The sequence below is a fragment of the Petromyzon marinus genome, chromosome 55 (genome assembly GCF_048934315.1).
Source record: "Petromyzon marinus isolate PM22_M1 ecotype Great Lakes invasive population chromosome 55, UKy_Petmar_22M1.pri1.0, whole genome shotgun sequence".
In the NCBI taxonomy this organism is placed as follows: Eukaryota; Metazoa; Chordata; class Hyperoartia; order Petromyzontiformes; family Petromyzontidae; genus Petromyzon; species Petromyzon marinus.
The window spans coordinates 10,996,221-11,010,991 of record NC_133721.1 but is presented as its reverse complement, the minus strand read 5'-3'; the positions used below and the strand labels follow the sequence as shown (position 1 = coordinate 11,010,991).

At 51.2% G+C, this 14,771-nt stretch overlaps 1 protein-coding gene across 2 annotated transcripts; it reads right to left on the bottom strand.

Annotated features, from left to right (window-relative positions):
* Positions 1–93: 93 nt before the first annotated feature.
* Positions 94–8,711, bottom strand: LOC142905574 (uncharacterized). Of its 2 annotated transcripts, XM_076052202.1 has the most exons (5): positions 8,134–8,711; positions 6,659–6,778; positions 4,655–4,877; positions 2,841–2,875; positions 94–905 (listed from the first exon to the last, which is right to left on the bottom strand). In XM_076052202.1, exons 1-5 carry the CDS (start codon positions 8,182–8,184, stop codon positions 249–251), a joined length of 1,086 nt encoding a protein of 361 aa, XP_075908317.1. In that variant the 5' UTR covers positions 8,185–8,711; the 3' UTR covers positions 94–248. The 2 variants fall into 2 exon arrangements, with proteins under 2 accessions (XP_075908317.1, XP_075908316.1); XM_076052201.1 differs by lacking the exon at positions 8,134–8,711 and having other exon boundaries at positions 6,659–8,090.
* Between the last annotated feature and the right edge of the window lie 6,060 nt (positions 8,712–14,771).

Sequence of the window (14,771 nt, the reverse complement as noted above, 5' to 3'; positions counted from 1 at the left end):
TTCTGCCGTGTTTAAAATCTGATTTGTGCTCACGAATTCGGTCAGAAACGCGTCAAACCTGGCGACAGGGTCAATTAAGGACCGACAAACACATTTGCAGATTACATTTTTATTTTATTTCACACTGCGTCATGACGACCCGGTGCGTTATGCTGCACCGGTGTACCGCCGATACGCCCATTTGTCATTCGACGTCAAAGCGTTAGCACAAAACCATTCCAGTGTCTACTCCGTCACGGTGCTCGCATTTAACAAAAACTACACAGGGTGCTGCACAACGTCGGCTGCTTCGAGCCACTCTTTTCCTTCGGCTCTCGGTTCGTCGTCTGGCTGACCCCACCTGCCGGTGGTGTTTCCCATTCACCCGAAGCCCGCCGATCGGCGCTCGTTGCCGCTCGAAGGTCGCCGACGGGACGCGGAATTGGCTGCTGGTCCACGCTTCCCTCTGACTTTCTTCCCGCGCCCACATCACACGTGGGCACGTCGCCTTCGCTGCGACCGCTGCCACCGCTTCCGCCACTGCCACCGCTGCCACCGCCACTGCCAACCCTGCCACCGCCACTGCCACCGCTGCCACCGCCACTGCCACCGCTGCCGCCGCTGCCACCGCTGCCGCCGCCACCGCTGCCAACGCTGCCACCGCCGCTGCTGCCAACGCTGCCACCGCTGCTGCCGCTGCCACCGCTGCCACCGCCGCTGATGATGCTGTTGCTTTTAGTGGCGTCATTCTCACAGCTCTGAGACGACGCCAATGATGATGATGGAGCCTCGTCTTCGGTATGCTGCTCCCAGTGTGGTGCGTCATTTGTGCCGGATCGAGCAACACCAGGTCTCTTGGAGGCGGACGTGTCAGCTTTGGCTGAGCCATCTTTAGGCATTGGAAGCATCTGTTCGGATCCTCCGGACTGTCAATTCAAGTTCGCACATACAGGGTGTTTATCCATTTTTGAAAACATTGTCAGTTAGAGCTATGTTGATTAAATCTAAAAAGACAAAGATGCCCCATATAGCCTTAACAGACTGTTGGGGCAAGTGCCGTTTAGCGAGCGCCTATGAAGGCCGGCACGGCACACGAGGGGGTGGGTGGCCAGCACCACGCCCGGCCGCCTTTGTCTCCCCAGTGGCGATGTTGACACACCGAACTAGGTACTCATTTGAGGCTGAGCCGACCTAGGAGGGGAGGTCCAGGACCGGTTCAGATAATCGTAACTGGTGTTGGCCCCGTGAGCGGATATCCAGTGCAGGCTGAGTAAATTCCCAGTTTGTGAGTAGCAAGGATCAATCCATGTCCACGCTGAAGCATCAGAGCGATGGGAATCAATAATTGTTGCATCACTAACTCAGTGTTCTTCGTACATTTTCAGAGGGGGGTGGCCGCTTTCGCCAATAAGACATCATCAGCGCGAGGGCCGCCACACATTGGGAACCACTGTTGGCTTTGTGACAGCACCATGATGATGATGATGAGGGGTGTTTTTGCTCTTTGCGTATTGTCGGAAAGCGCACGTCAGGAGTTGCACTGCAAGGCAACTACAGGGGCCCGGCAGTGAAAAACACACCGTTATAAGGAACATGCTTAGTAGATGTTTTCAACATTTCAACCGCACAGATGAGACTGCAATTTAATTATAATTACGTTCAAACTAGATTCGAAGCTTTCGTGACTGCAGGAATTATTCTTTGGTTATTTCGGTAAAGTCACGGAGAAAGAAATTAAAGTAAATAATAATAGAATACGACGTTTCGATTGCAACACAAGCAACCATCATCAGGTACAAATGAATGAGAAAACAAACACAGTAAACTTGGAAATACTTTTTGGTTTCTTTCGGTAAAGTCACGTGGGTCGAAAAAAATAATAAAATAAAAATATATATCACCTTATTATTTCTTCTTGTTTCATTTTATTTTTCTACCCACGTGACTTTACCGAAAGAACCAAAGATTATTTCCAAGTTTACTGTGTTTGTTTTCGCATTCATTTGTACCTGATTATGGTTGCTTGTGTTGCAATCGAAACGTCGTATTCTATTATTGTTTAATTTAAGAGTATAATTACGTTTTTTGTTTCTCATTTTCTATCGGTATTTTGCTCACTCCCTCATCCGTATTGAGTTGCCATCGATATTCTTGGTTCTTTCGGTAAAGTCACGTAGAAGGGAAACAATAATATAATAAAAAATATATCGTGCCATGTCACCGGTGACCCTTGCTGAGACACTCAACTCGCTTGCACTTGAGAAAACGAGCTTCATAGCTCTTCGGATTCCTCCAATCTCTATAAAGATTCTTAATCACAAACTAAGGATGGCAGCCTGTATGTCAAGGCCGTAATTATAATATATATTGGGGGGGCAACCCCCCCCCCCCCCATATTCAAAAAATGTCCCCACCCCCCCCTCATATATTGCTATAAAATAGATTTCTGTTTATATGATTGTGGTTATGGCTGTACTTTATTAATCCCTAATCTCTGTCATTATATACAATGAAACAAGAAAAGGTAAAAAAGAAAAAAACAGAGCAATGTAATACAATAACACTATTAGACATTATTGTTAGAAATAAATAAAAAGTCAATCCCATGTGTTAGTGATTTTTTTATGTTTTAGGCAGGAAATTCGTTTTCAAATTTAGATTTTTTTTCTGGGGGGGGGGGCACCCCCAGACCCCCTGGAAGATTTGGTCCCCCCCCCAATCTTGACTCCATGGCTACGGCCTTGCTGTATGTTAGTATTCGGCAATGTTAACGACAAGAGCCCAACGCCACCATTTGAAATCAGGTGTATTTTCTACTAAGCCTTTTTAAATGTAATTTGTGTACATTGTATATCGCTTACCTCTGCAATAGACGTCTCCTCGTTTTGGCATAATCCTGTACGGGGAAAGACAAATAATCTGTAAAAGACGGACACTTCACAGAACACTAATATCTTACAGCTCTTTGGCGAAGCGCTGCTGGAATGGATGAAACCCTCTCCGCGCTGTGTTGGTCAAAGCGGGTTGTGTGACTGCACTTCATGGCGATCGCCGCAGTTTTCATCAAGGGAAAGACCCACGACTGGTGTATACGTTATAGTTACTACGTGCTAGGCCTCGGTAAGGTAAGGTAATTTATCCTTTTTACCGGGTAAAAGGGTAAAGTGTACAGGTGTCGACATGCCAAGGTGTAAGGTAAAGGGTAGGGTAAAGGTAGCGCGAAGTATTACCCGGTAAATACCTTGTTTACCGCTCGCTAAAAGCTCCTTGGCAAATGTCCGTGGCCTTCATTTAAAATTGGAATAATCGAGATTGTTCTCTATGAATAAAGCGCTCTTCCTAGCATTTACCTGTTATACACCTTGTTCATGTGTAGTAGTACCCCAGTAATTACCCTGTAATCGGGTAATTCTTATGGGGTAAGGGTAAAAGGTAGGGTAAAGGTAGGCTCGTTGCTTTTGATCTTTGACCTTTTACCTTACCTTGCTAAAGGTAAAAGGTAAGGGTAGAGTGATTGTATTGTGGTAAGGTAAAAGTTAGGGTAAAGGTAGGCTCGTTGCTTTTACCTTTTACCTTGCCAAGGCCGACTCCACACCCCCAGTGTTACAGTCGATACACAACCCCCGGTATTATCAATGGCTGCCACTTGGTTCGTGCTAAATTAGTCCCCAATGACTTAAACGGGGGGGGGGGGGGCAAAACAAAATGTCGCAACATTTCCATCTACTGGCAAACTATTTCTCATTTTCAGGCCGTTGCTTGGCACAGTTGGAGCCGCACACTGACAGCTACCGACAGGGGTGCCCTTGGCGAGGCTCCGTCAGAGCATTTGAATATTGTAAAATGAGACGTGACTTCAGGCACTTCATAATAAATAATATTAATATTGGACTCAGTATATGGCGCTGTTCGTCCGGAGATGATATAGAGTGCTGTACGCAATCGGCATAAAATAAAAACACATAATACGCATTGAAAACGTATCAATTCACATTTATAATAATAATGAAAGGGGGGCAAGAGCCTGAAAATAAAAGCGGGTGAAGATTTCCGAAACGAGAATGTTTTAAGTTGAGACTTAAACGTCTCAATTAAAGCCAAATCCCTCAATGCCTGTTTGGCGAAGCATCCCAAAGCCGAAGGGGGCCGTCCATAAATGACGTCACGCGATTTTGGACGATTTTTTACCCCCCCCCCCTCGTCACACGGCGTCACAAAAAGTCAGACCCCCCCCCTCAAATATGACGTCACAAAGCTCTGCCCCCTCCCCCCAAAAATAAAAAAAAACGCTTCAAATCGCTTTAAACTATTGTCATTGTAGTGCGTATTTAATGTGGTGCTGCACTCTGATGTTGTACGAGAAAACATTTATTAAAAAGTCTATTTAATTAAGTAGAACGTGTTGTCTATATTAATTTAAAGTTGCGCATTTTGATGTGACGTCACATTTCTAAACCCCACCCCCCCCCCCCTCGTCACACATCGTCACAAATGTCTGCCCCCCCCCCCCCCCCCCCCAGGTGCGTGGCATCATTTATGGACGGCCCCACGGAAACACCGAGCCTCCTTCGCCCGGGAGTGCAGAGGAGATCCACATCCTCAGACCTCAGTGATCCGAGTCAATTTAATAGGCCCTCTGAATGCAAATCCGTAGCCCCTGCCGCCACGTGCACACCTTTTCTGGCGCTGTAAGGCTGGTGGGAGAGAAACTGCAGGCAGCTGCCGACACTCGAAGACTTCTTCATGCGTCCCACTTTGCCTTCGCCCGGCCGATCGAGCGAGGCGTCACGCTCGTCGCGCCCCTGCAATGCGCCCTCCGCGGCGAGGGCGCCCGAAGACTTGCTCTCCTTCAAAGGGGCCATTGGCAGCATCAGGCTCAGCAGCGGAGGGACGGAGTGCTGCTGAGACAAGGACGCAAAGGGTGGGTGGGGGACCGCAGATGGGTGACACGCGTGCGGCACGCGACAGCGAAGAAGTCGATCGTGCTGCTGGAGACTTCGATGAAGAGGGTCGGAGGGGGAGAAGGTGAACGGAGCAATCGGACGAGGAGGTTGAGTTACACGGGTCAGCTGGTAGCCCCACCCACTTTTACATAGCCACGCCCGCTCAGTCGGCTGGCACCGCCCACACAGTCAGGTGACCTTCCTTATTCTGACGTCACCAGTTACAGCTGTCTGCGTGAACAGAGCCGATTCAAGTGCGCTTGTGCACGTGTTCCTGTACACGCGTGCTCCGTGTGTGTGTACGCGTGTTCCGTGTGTGTGTACGCGTGTTCCGTGTGTGTGGACGCGTGCTCCGTGTGTGTGTACGCGTGCTCCGTGTGTGTGTACGCGTGTTCCGTGTGTGTGTACGCATGTTCCGTGTGTGTACATGTGGTCCACGCATGCTTGCGTGCCTATGTGGGTGCGCGCGTGCTCCACGTGATGCAGACAACGTCAATTGCTTACAGCGTCACCTGGGACGTGTTTAACAATCATCGGGCGCATGCAGCGTGGAACGAATTCATTTGAATGGGAGGAGCAAAGTGGTAGACGGGGAAGGACGGAGTGTTTAGGATACCCTGCCTGCACCATTTCAACGAAACTAAAACTAAACATTTGTTTTGATTTTACCAGGTAAGGCCCACTCAGCTACGTAGCTCTTTTTTTTTCAGAAGCGACCTGGCGACAGATCATAGCTCACCGAAGTGGCGCGTGTGGAAATTGACAACAGCCAAAATACCCCTGAACGCACCCTGATTCCAAATGCGGTGGGAAAAACCGGAGAACCCCGGGAGAAAAGCCATGCGACCACGGGGAGTGAGAGAGAGAGAGCGAGACACACACAAACTCCAAATATACAGCAGCAGCAGGCGTCAGGGTCAGGACCGAACCCACGACCTCCTGCATACCAGGCGAGGGAGTTAACATCTAGCCACCGTGATGATGATGAGAGAGAGAAAAATACAAACTACAAATATTACAACAGGCGTCAGGGTCAGGACCGAATCCACGAACTCCTGCATACCAACCGAGGGAGTTAACATCGCCTAGCTTCCACGGCGCCCCACTGCGAGTTGGAAAGCGTTGATGATGGTGGCACCACCACCATATATTTTCGTGAGTGAATTCATCCGTACCACCTCATTAGGATCTGCAGACTCCGGCCCTCCTGAGCGGCCACTCGCTGTGTCTGCGTGCCACGGTTGCGGAATTCCCTACCGTAGGAAATTCGTTAATCCGACAGTGTGGATACTTTTAAAGTCTCGTCTTGCAACCACATATTCTTAAGTCAGTTTATTCTAACGAGCTTCTCCGTCTCGCTTGCCCTGTCGTCATTCTTACGAGGCGTCTTGAGGCATTTGTGGAAGTCGCCTTACAAATACATTTTAACACGTAGACTTTAGCGACCAATATTATTAATAATAAAGGTTCTTGGATGAGATCGGGTGAGTATAAATGTGTACATGCTGGATGTAATTACCAGCGAAACGTCGTACTCAAGTTGTAAATGTTGTGGATTTACTCTCCAACACACTGCTGGGCTGAAGTAGTAATTGGCGCTTTGTTTACGTGACAAATCCCTCACTAATTGGCTGTGTCGAGTGGTGGAGGGTTTCGACGGATTCATACTTACGTGATCTAACCCAAGAACCTTTATTGTGAATTACAAATACATGCAAATGACTTCATCCACGCACCTGGCTGAAGCGCCGAGCGGAAGGCACTGCCACTGGGTTGTTCGTAGCCAGCGGAGACGTGAACACGTCCAGGGAGCGTCTGCGCCTGCCAAGTAACGTCTCTGGCTCCAAGCACAGGCCCTGTAGTATAACACGCGTGTGTTGGCACGGTACAACACGTGTTGGGAGGGCAGTGGTGGGCACAGGTGTAGGCCCTGTAGTATAACACGCGTGTGTTGGCACGGTACAACACGTGTAGGGAGGGCAGTGGTGGGCACAGGTGTAGGCCCTGTAGTATAACACGCGTGTGTTGACACGGTATAACACGTGTAGGGAGGGCAGTCTTGGGCACAGGTGTAGGCCCTGTAGTATAACACGCGTGTGTTGACACGGTACAACACGTGTAGGGAGGGCAGTGGTGGGCACAGGTGTAGGCCCTGAGTATAACACGCGTGTGTTGACACGGTACAACACGTGGAAAGTGGGCAGCGGTGGCAGAGTTGTTAACGTAGCTGTGCTGTCCACTCTGTCACGTGAGTTTAAATTCTGGTCACGGTTAAAATCAGTGGTGAATGACATCTATACGTGAACATGGATAAAGAGTTTAATTGTCATGGGACCTTTCTTGGCAATTTCAAAATATAAGAGTTGGTTTTACCCTTTCTGGCAATTACCAGAGCATGTTTTTGTTTGCATGCTCACCACAAGTATGTGTGGTTCATGCATAATTGACTCCTTGAAAAACGTTTCTATTTGGTGTTTGAACATCTTAACATCTGTGTTATTTCCATAAAGGGTAAAACACCTATTGCTAATTTTTCAGACTCAACACTTCTCATAAACTCAACACTGCCCGCAGACTCAGCACTGCCCATAGACTCAACACTGCTCATAGACTCAACACTGCCCATAGACTCAACACTGCTCATAGACTCAACACTGCTCATAGACTCAACACTGCCCATAGACTCAACACTGCCCATAGACTCAACACTGCCCATAGACTCAAAACTTCCCATAGCCTCAACACTGCCCATAGACTCAAATCTTCCCATAGACTCAATACTGCCCATAGATGCAGCACTGCACCATAGCCTCAAGACTACCCATAGACTCAAAACCCTTTCGTACCCTCTCTATCGCAGTCACTCAATTCCACAGCCCCTCTCGCACACCCCTTGCCACCGAAATAACGATTGTATTCTACAGCACCGCCTTTTTTTTAAACCACGTTAAGCAAAGGCGCTCTCTAAATATACGACGAAGCAAGAGAGAGGGGGTAGAGAGAGATGGAAGGGGTAAGAAGAGAAGACCGTGAATTCTATTGTGAAATCTTTCATTTAAAAAGGGGGGGTGGGGGTTACACAAAGCAAAGCATTAAAAACAAAAAACCCCGAAATAATGAACGAAGCAAAGTGCCGACTACACCGAGCATCTTCTTGTTTCCTCTGATCGTAAAAGAAAAGAGAGAGAGAGACAGAGAGAGCGCACGGGACCTGGTTGAAGTGAGGGCTGTGTGAGCACAGGGGGGATGCGATGAGGTCCATGGAGAGCCGACGCTTCGTCTGCAGAGGATCCGACTCCAGGGACAAGGCCTGCGGCACAACTCCACACGCTCAGCTCAATCCCCCGGGACGGCCGTGAGCGGGGCGGATCGCTCGCCCACGCGGTTGTCCGCTTTAGCGCCCGGTGTTCCGGGGAGACGGAGCGACGCGCGAGCGGAGTGGAGCGAACACGGAACGTTGATGATATATAAACGTGTGTTCGTTTAACCCGCCACCACCGGACAGAGCCAGCGAGTGAGGTTTGTCGCGTGAACAGAACGTGCCAATTCGTTACGAGTACAGCGCGCCGGTGTGTTGGAGAGCTGTACAGCCAAAGTCTTCAGTTATCTTAAGAGTTTGGGGCTGACCTGCAATACGCACCAAGTATCTGTGGGACATGCACATTATAGAAACGTCGTGATACTGGTAGGAACCTCCTGGTTACACCAGCCCACAGGGGATTATTGTGTCCGTCCGTCCGTCGTGCATCCAAAAATGGGAGGGGTGGGGCTGGGTGGAGAGGGGAGGGTGGGGAGGGGCTGGGTGGGGAGGGAGGGGCTGGGTGGGGGGTGGGAGGGGTGGGGCTGGGTGGGGAGGGGCTGCTCACCCCGTGGTGCCCTTATAAAACTCAACGTTTAACCTACTCACGCCGGCTTGTGCCCGCCCTCACAGTCGGGCATGTTTGTGGAATACACCACGTGGTGGTGCCGCCGTTGACCCTGGCCATTGACCGAGCAACCCAACGTTCCTGCCAGCTCCCTCCGCAGGAATGTGTTTTATTTTATTTCATACCCACGTGACTTTACCGAAAGAACCAAAGGGTATGGATTCCTGCAGTCACGAGAGCTTCAAATCAAGAATGTACATTATCCGTGTGTTTTTCATGGATAATATAACAGGACCCATTCTGAAATGCTCATGGTAGGGAGTGCTAAATAAATTAAACAATAAACTATTCTTTTTTATTTTATCAGGTAAGGCCCCACTGAGCTATATAGCTGTTTTTTTTTAAGCGACCTGGCCACAAATTATAGTTCAACGAAGTGGCTTAGCGTCACGTGGGAATGTATAGCAGCCAAATAATCTCAACGCGTGACGTTGATTCTAAATGTGGAGGTAAAAAAACCAGAGGACCCGGATAAAATCCACGCGACCACGGGGAGAGAGAGAGACACGCAAACTCCAAAAATACAGCAGCAGCAGCAGGCGTCAGGGTCGGGATCGAACCCACGACCTCCTGTATACCAGGCGAGGTAGTTAACATCTCACCACGTGGAGAGAAACACGCAAACTCCACATATACAGCAGGCGTAAGGGTCGGGATCGAACCCACGACCTCATGCATAGCTGGCGAGGTAGTTAACATCTCACCACATGCAAACTCCAAATATACAGCAGGCGTAAGGGTCGAGATCGAACCCACGACCTCCTGTATACCAGGCGAGGTAGTTAACATCTCACCACATGCAAACTCCAAATATACAGCAGGCATAAGGGTCGGGATCGAACCCACGACTTCATGTATATCAGGCGAGGTAGTTAACATCTCACCACATGCAAACTCCAAATATACAGCAGGCATAAGGGTCGGGATCGAACCCACGACCTCATGTATACCAGGCGAGGTAGTTAACATCTCACCACGTGCAAACTCCAAATATACAGCAGGCATCAGGGTCGGGATCGAACCCACGACCGCCTGTATACCAGGTGAGGTAGTTAACATCTTGCCATGTGCATCTTATGACGGTATAAGCCACAGCGTTTTGGGGCCACACGTTTGACACGCGGCCCCCTCCTCGAACACGTTGACTGACCAGTTCCAAAACGTCGCCAGATAACCCAAGTCCAGCCAGGTTCAGCGTGGATTCGGTCTGGAACTCGCACACCAGAAGCTTCATCCTCCATCCACTCTCCTGGAAGAAGAACCCACCCCCAAAAATCGTAAAAATCATCATCATCATCATCGTCGTCGTCATCGTCGTCATCGTTATGATGATCAAAGGCACTACGCTGTGTGAATTTATTAGCCGAGCGGTGGCGCAGTGGTTAGGGCACTACGATGCGAAGATCGCGACACAGAGGTTCGATTCCCACGCAGGGCCATGCACCATGTGACGAATGTCTGCAGCAGGTCTACTCGGCCTTAAATGCGGAGTGTGTTTCACTCTTTTTGTGTCTTTGTTTGCTGCTGTAACTCTCTCAACGGATATCTGTGAAAAAGAGGGGGAGGCGGTGGGGGGAGTGAGGTCAGTGGGGGGGGGGCGGTGGGGGGGGGGGGAGGCGGTGGGGGGAGAGGGGGTCAGTGGGGGGGGAGGCGGTGGGGGCGGGGAGTCAGTGGGGGGGGGCAGTGGGTGGGGGAGGCGGCGGTGGGGGGAGAGGGGGGCAGTGGGGTGGGGGGAGAGAGGCGGTGGGGGAGGGGGGTCAGTGGGGGGGGGAGGCGGTGGGGGATGGGGGTCAGTGGGGGGGGGGTGGGGGTCAGTGGGGGGGGGGCAGTGGGTGGGGGGGGCGGCGGTGGGGGGAGAGAGGCAGGGCGGTGGTGGGCGGCGGTGGGGGGAGAGGGGGTCAGTGGGGGGGGGGAGGCGGTGGGGGAGTAGGGTCAGTGGGGGGGGGGGGGTGGAGGCGGTGGGAGGACGGGGGTCAGTGGGGGGGGGAGGGGAGGTGGAGGCGGTGGGGGAGGAGGGTCAGTGGGGGGGGTGGGGGACGCGGGGGGTGGGGGTGTCGGCGTGGTGTTCCCGTGACCTGTATCGCGTCCACCACTTTGGCGTGCGACATGGGGCGTGCGTCGCGGCCGTCCACGGCGAGGATGGCGTCGCCGGCGCGCAGCCCCCCGCTCTGGGCCGGGGAGCCCCGCTCCACGTGCCACACCACGTGGGCCTCGCGCCCCTCGTCCACGTCCACGTGGAAGCCGAACCCCTCGGGGCTCTTCTCCAGCACGCAGAGGCGCGCGCGGGGGCTACCCATCGCCATAGCCGCGGGGGGCTCTGGTGGGAGACGGGGGAGGGGCAGGGAGATGGGGGGGGGAGGGGGAGATGAGGGGGGTGAGATGAGAAGACGTCTGGGGAATTAATGGATGGGATGGAAGACGAGGGGGGTGGATAGGAGACGGGCAGAATGAATGGGGGAGGAGGGGATGGACGGGAGACGTAAAGGGCCGTCCATAAATGACGTCACGCACCTAGTGGGGGGGGGGGCGGGGTTAGACATTTGTGACGATGTTTGACGAGGGGAGGGGGGGGGATTTGAGAAATGTGACGTCACATCAAAATGCGCAACTTTAAATAAATATAGACAACACGTTCTACTTAATTAAATAGACTTTTTAATAAATGTGTTTCTCCTACTACATCAGAGTGCAGCGCCACATTAAATACGCAACTACAATGACAATATATCCTTAGCTCTTTTGGTAAAGTCACGTTGAAGGGAAACAATAAAATAATAAGATATATGTATATATTATTTATATATTATTATTTTATCTTATATATTTTATTATTTTATTGTTTCCCTTCAACGTGACTTTACCGAAAGGGCTAAGAATATGAATGACTGCAGTCACGAAAGCTTTAAATCAAAATTACAATGACGATAGTTTAAAGCGATTTGAAGCATGTTTTATTTTTTGGGGGCGGGGGTGGGGCAGAGCTTTGTGACGTCATACTTGAGGTGGGGGGGGGGTCTGACTTTTTGTGACGCCGAGGGTCAAACATCGCGTGACGTCATTTACGGACGGCCCCCCTAAGCGCAGCCATCAAGCGTTGCTCTCTAACGTCGCGACTGAGAAGGTCCGCCACGCGCACGCCTCCATCGACTCCAATCGGCGGTCGATATGCGAAGTCGATTTTGACCTCACACATAAAGCGACCCCCCTCCCCCCTCTCCATCCTCCGCTATGCGTCCGCCCCCCCCCTTCCGCCCCTCCCCCCCCCGCTACACCGTGGCAGCACCCCCCCCCCTCTCGACTCCTGCACAACGCACGGAAAATTACCCAGCACGTCGGAACGCCAATCAGAGCAGCAGCAGCAGCAAGGAGTCTCTCGCTCCTGACCGACGACGCTCATCGTGGACTCTAAACTCAACTCTATACAAGGCCGTAATTATAATATATATTGGGGGGGGGGGACACATCCCCCCCCCCCCAATATTCAAATATGCTCAAAATATCCACCCCCAATATATTGCTATGAAATAGATTTGGTCCCCCCCCCCCCCAATATTGACTCAATGGCTACGGCCTTGACTCTATATCTATACATTTTGATTTAAAGCTTTCGTGACTGCAGGGATTCATATTCTTGGTTCTTTCGGTAAAGTCACCACGTAGAAGGGAAACAATAATTTTTTTTTTTACAATAAAATTCTCACGACGTTTCGACTGCAACACAAGCAATCATCATCAGGTGTGAAAACCACCAAAATGTAAAACAATAAAATTCTCACGACGTTTCGACTGCAACACAAGCAATCATCATCAGGTGTGAAAACCACCTTAGTTTTTTTTTTATCTTACCGGGTGTAAGGCTCCCCACTGAGCTGGCGTGTAGCTATTTTTTCAGGAGCGACCTGGCTATCACGAATGATAACTCGACGAGGAGGGGGCTTATCGTCATCATCGTCATCATCATCATCCTCATCGCGTGGACATTCACAGCAGCGGCCAAATTACTCCAAACACGTGGTGACGTCGATTATAAACGTGGAGGGTTAAAACCGGAGGAGCCGGAGAAAAAAAATCCACGTGACCACGGAGAGAGAGAGAGAGACGCAAACTCCAAATATACAGCAGGCGTCAGGGTCGGGATCGAACCCACGACCTCCTGTATACCAGGCGAGGCAGTTAACATCTCCTAGACACCGTGATGATGATGAGAGAGAGAGAGAAAGAGACACGCAAACTCCAAATACACAGCAGGCGTCAGGGTCGGGCACGAACGCACGACCTCCTGTATACCAGGCGAGGTAGTTAACATCTCCTAGACACCGTGATGATGATGAGAGAGAGAGAGAGACACGCAAACTCCAAATACACAGCAGGCGTCAGGGTCGGGCACGAACGCACGACCTCCTGTATACCAGGCGAGGTAGTTAACATCTCCTAGACACCGTGATGATGATGAGAGAGAGGGAGACACGCAAACTCCAAATACACAGCAGGCGTCAGGGTCGGGCACGAACGCACGACCTCCTGTATACCAGGCGAGGTAGTTAACATCTCCTAGACACCGTGATGATGATGAGAGAGAGAGAGACACGCAAACTCCAAATACACAGCAGGCGTCAGGGTCGGGATCGAACGCACGACCTCCTGTATACCAGGCGAGGTAGTTAACATCTCCTAGACACCGTGATGATGATGAGAGAGAGAGGGACACGCAAACTCCATATACACAGCAGGCGTCAGGGTCGGGATCGAACCCACGACCTCCTGTATACCAGGCGAGGTGGTTAACATCTCCTAGACACCGTGGTGATGACGATAAGAGAGAGACACGCAAACTCCAAATACACAGCAGGCGTCAGGGTCGGGAACGAACGCACGACCTCCTGTATATCAGGCGAGGTAGTTAACATCTCCTAGCCACCGTGGACATCAATAGGCGGATGCGCACATTCCATTCGAGAACGGGAAAGTAATCACACAAGCCCCAGAAGTGCGATTGTGGCCATGCAACCCAAACTTCGGGCCATATAGTAAAGCCATAGACGCATGTACATATGGACCCATAGTGACACACAGAAATACATTGACTCATAAACGTATATACATAGAGACCCACAGTGACACACAGAGATACATTGACCCATATATGCATATACATAGGGGCCCAGTGACACACACAGATACATTGACTCATAGATGTATACACAGAGACCCATAGTGACACACAGAGATACATTGATTCATAGATGTATATACAGAGACCCATAGTGGCACACAGAGATACATTGATTCATAGACGCATATACATAGAGACCCACAGTGACACATAGAGATACATAACACTCGTAGATACGTATACTGTACATAGAGACACATGGAGATACATAGTCATTGGTACGTAGAGAACCAGAGAGATGCAGAGACATGCATTAAAGACACGCCACGGGAGTGCGATTGTGGCCACGCAATTCGATCTATGTGTAGTCTCTGATTCAGCTCAGCCCCAGCCTGCACACAACACGAGCCGTCTAACACCGAGACAGCCAACAACTCTCCCCCCGTAGCGCAGCGTCTAGCGGAGACGTTCAGCGACGAGGGGCGACGAGGCGACAGCGACGACGAGACGAGACGAGTCCACTCCCAGCACCGGTGGCCTCGAGCCCCCCCCCCCCCCACGCCGCTCTCGGCTCCTTTGATGCTCCCAGCGCGGCCGGGCTCCGCCCTGGCTGCGCCTCCCCTCTCGAACCCGCCAGTAGCAGGTCCCAGGGCCCTCCAGACGGGGTCCTCCGTGATCCTTGCCCCAGTTCCTCCGCCCTGCCAACACGCCCCCTGTGTGCTGTCTGTCCAACACAGATGCCACTGCTGTCCACCAGCCTCCAGACGGGGCCCTCCGTGATCCTTGCCCCAGTTCCTCCGCCCTGCCAAC

Coding starts and splice junctions, on each gene's coding strand:
- LOC142905574 (XM_076052201.1), bottom strand. CDS start 7,216: ATGTCATTCACCACTGATTTTAACCGTGACCAGAATTTAAACTCACGT. Junction 4,878..6,658: donor CCGCTCGGCGCTTCAGCCAG/GTGCGTGGATGA, acceptor TTGTCTCAGCAG/CACTCCGTCCCTCCGCTGCT. Junction 2,876..4,654: donor GCCTTACAGCGCCAGAAAAG/GTGTGCACGTGG, acceptor TTCCCCGTACAG/GATTATGCCAAAACGAGGAG.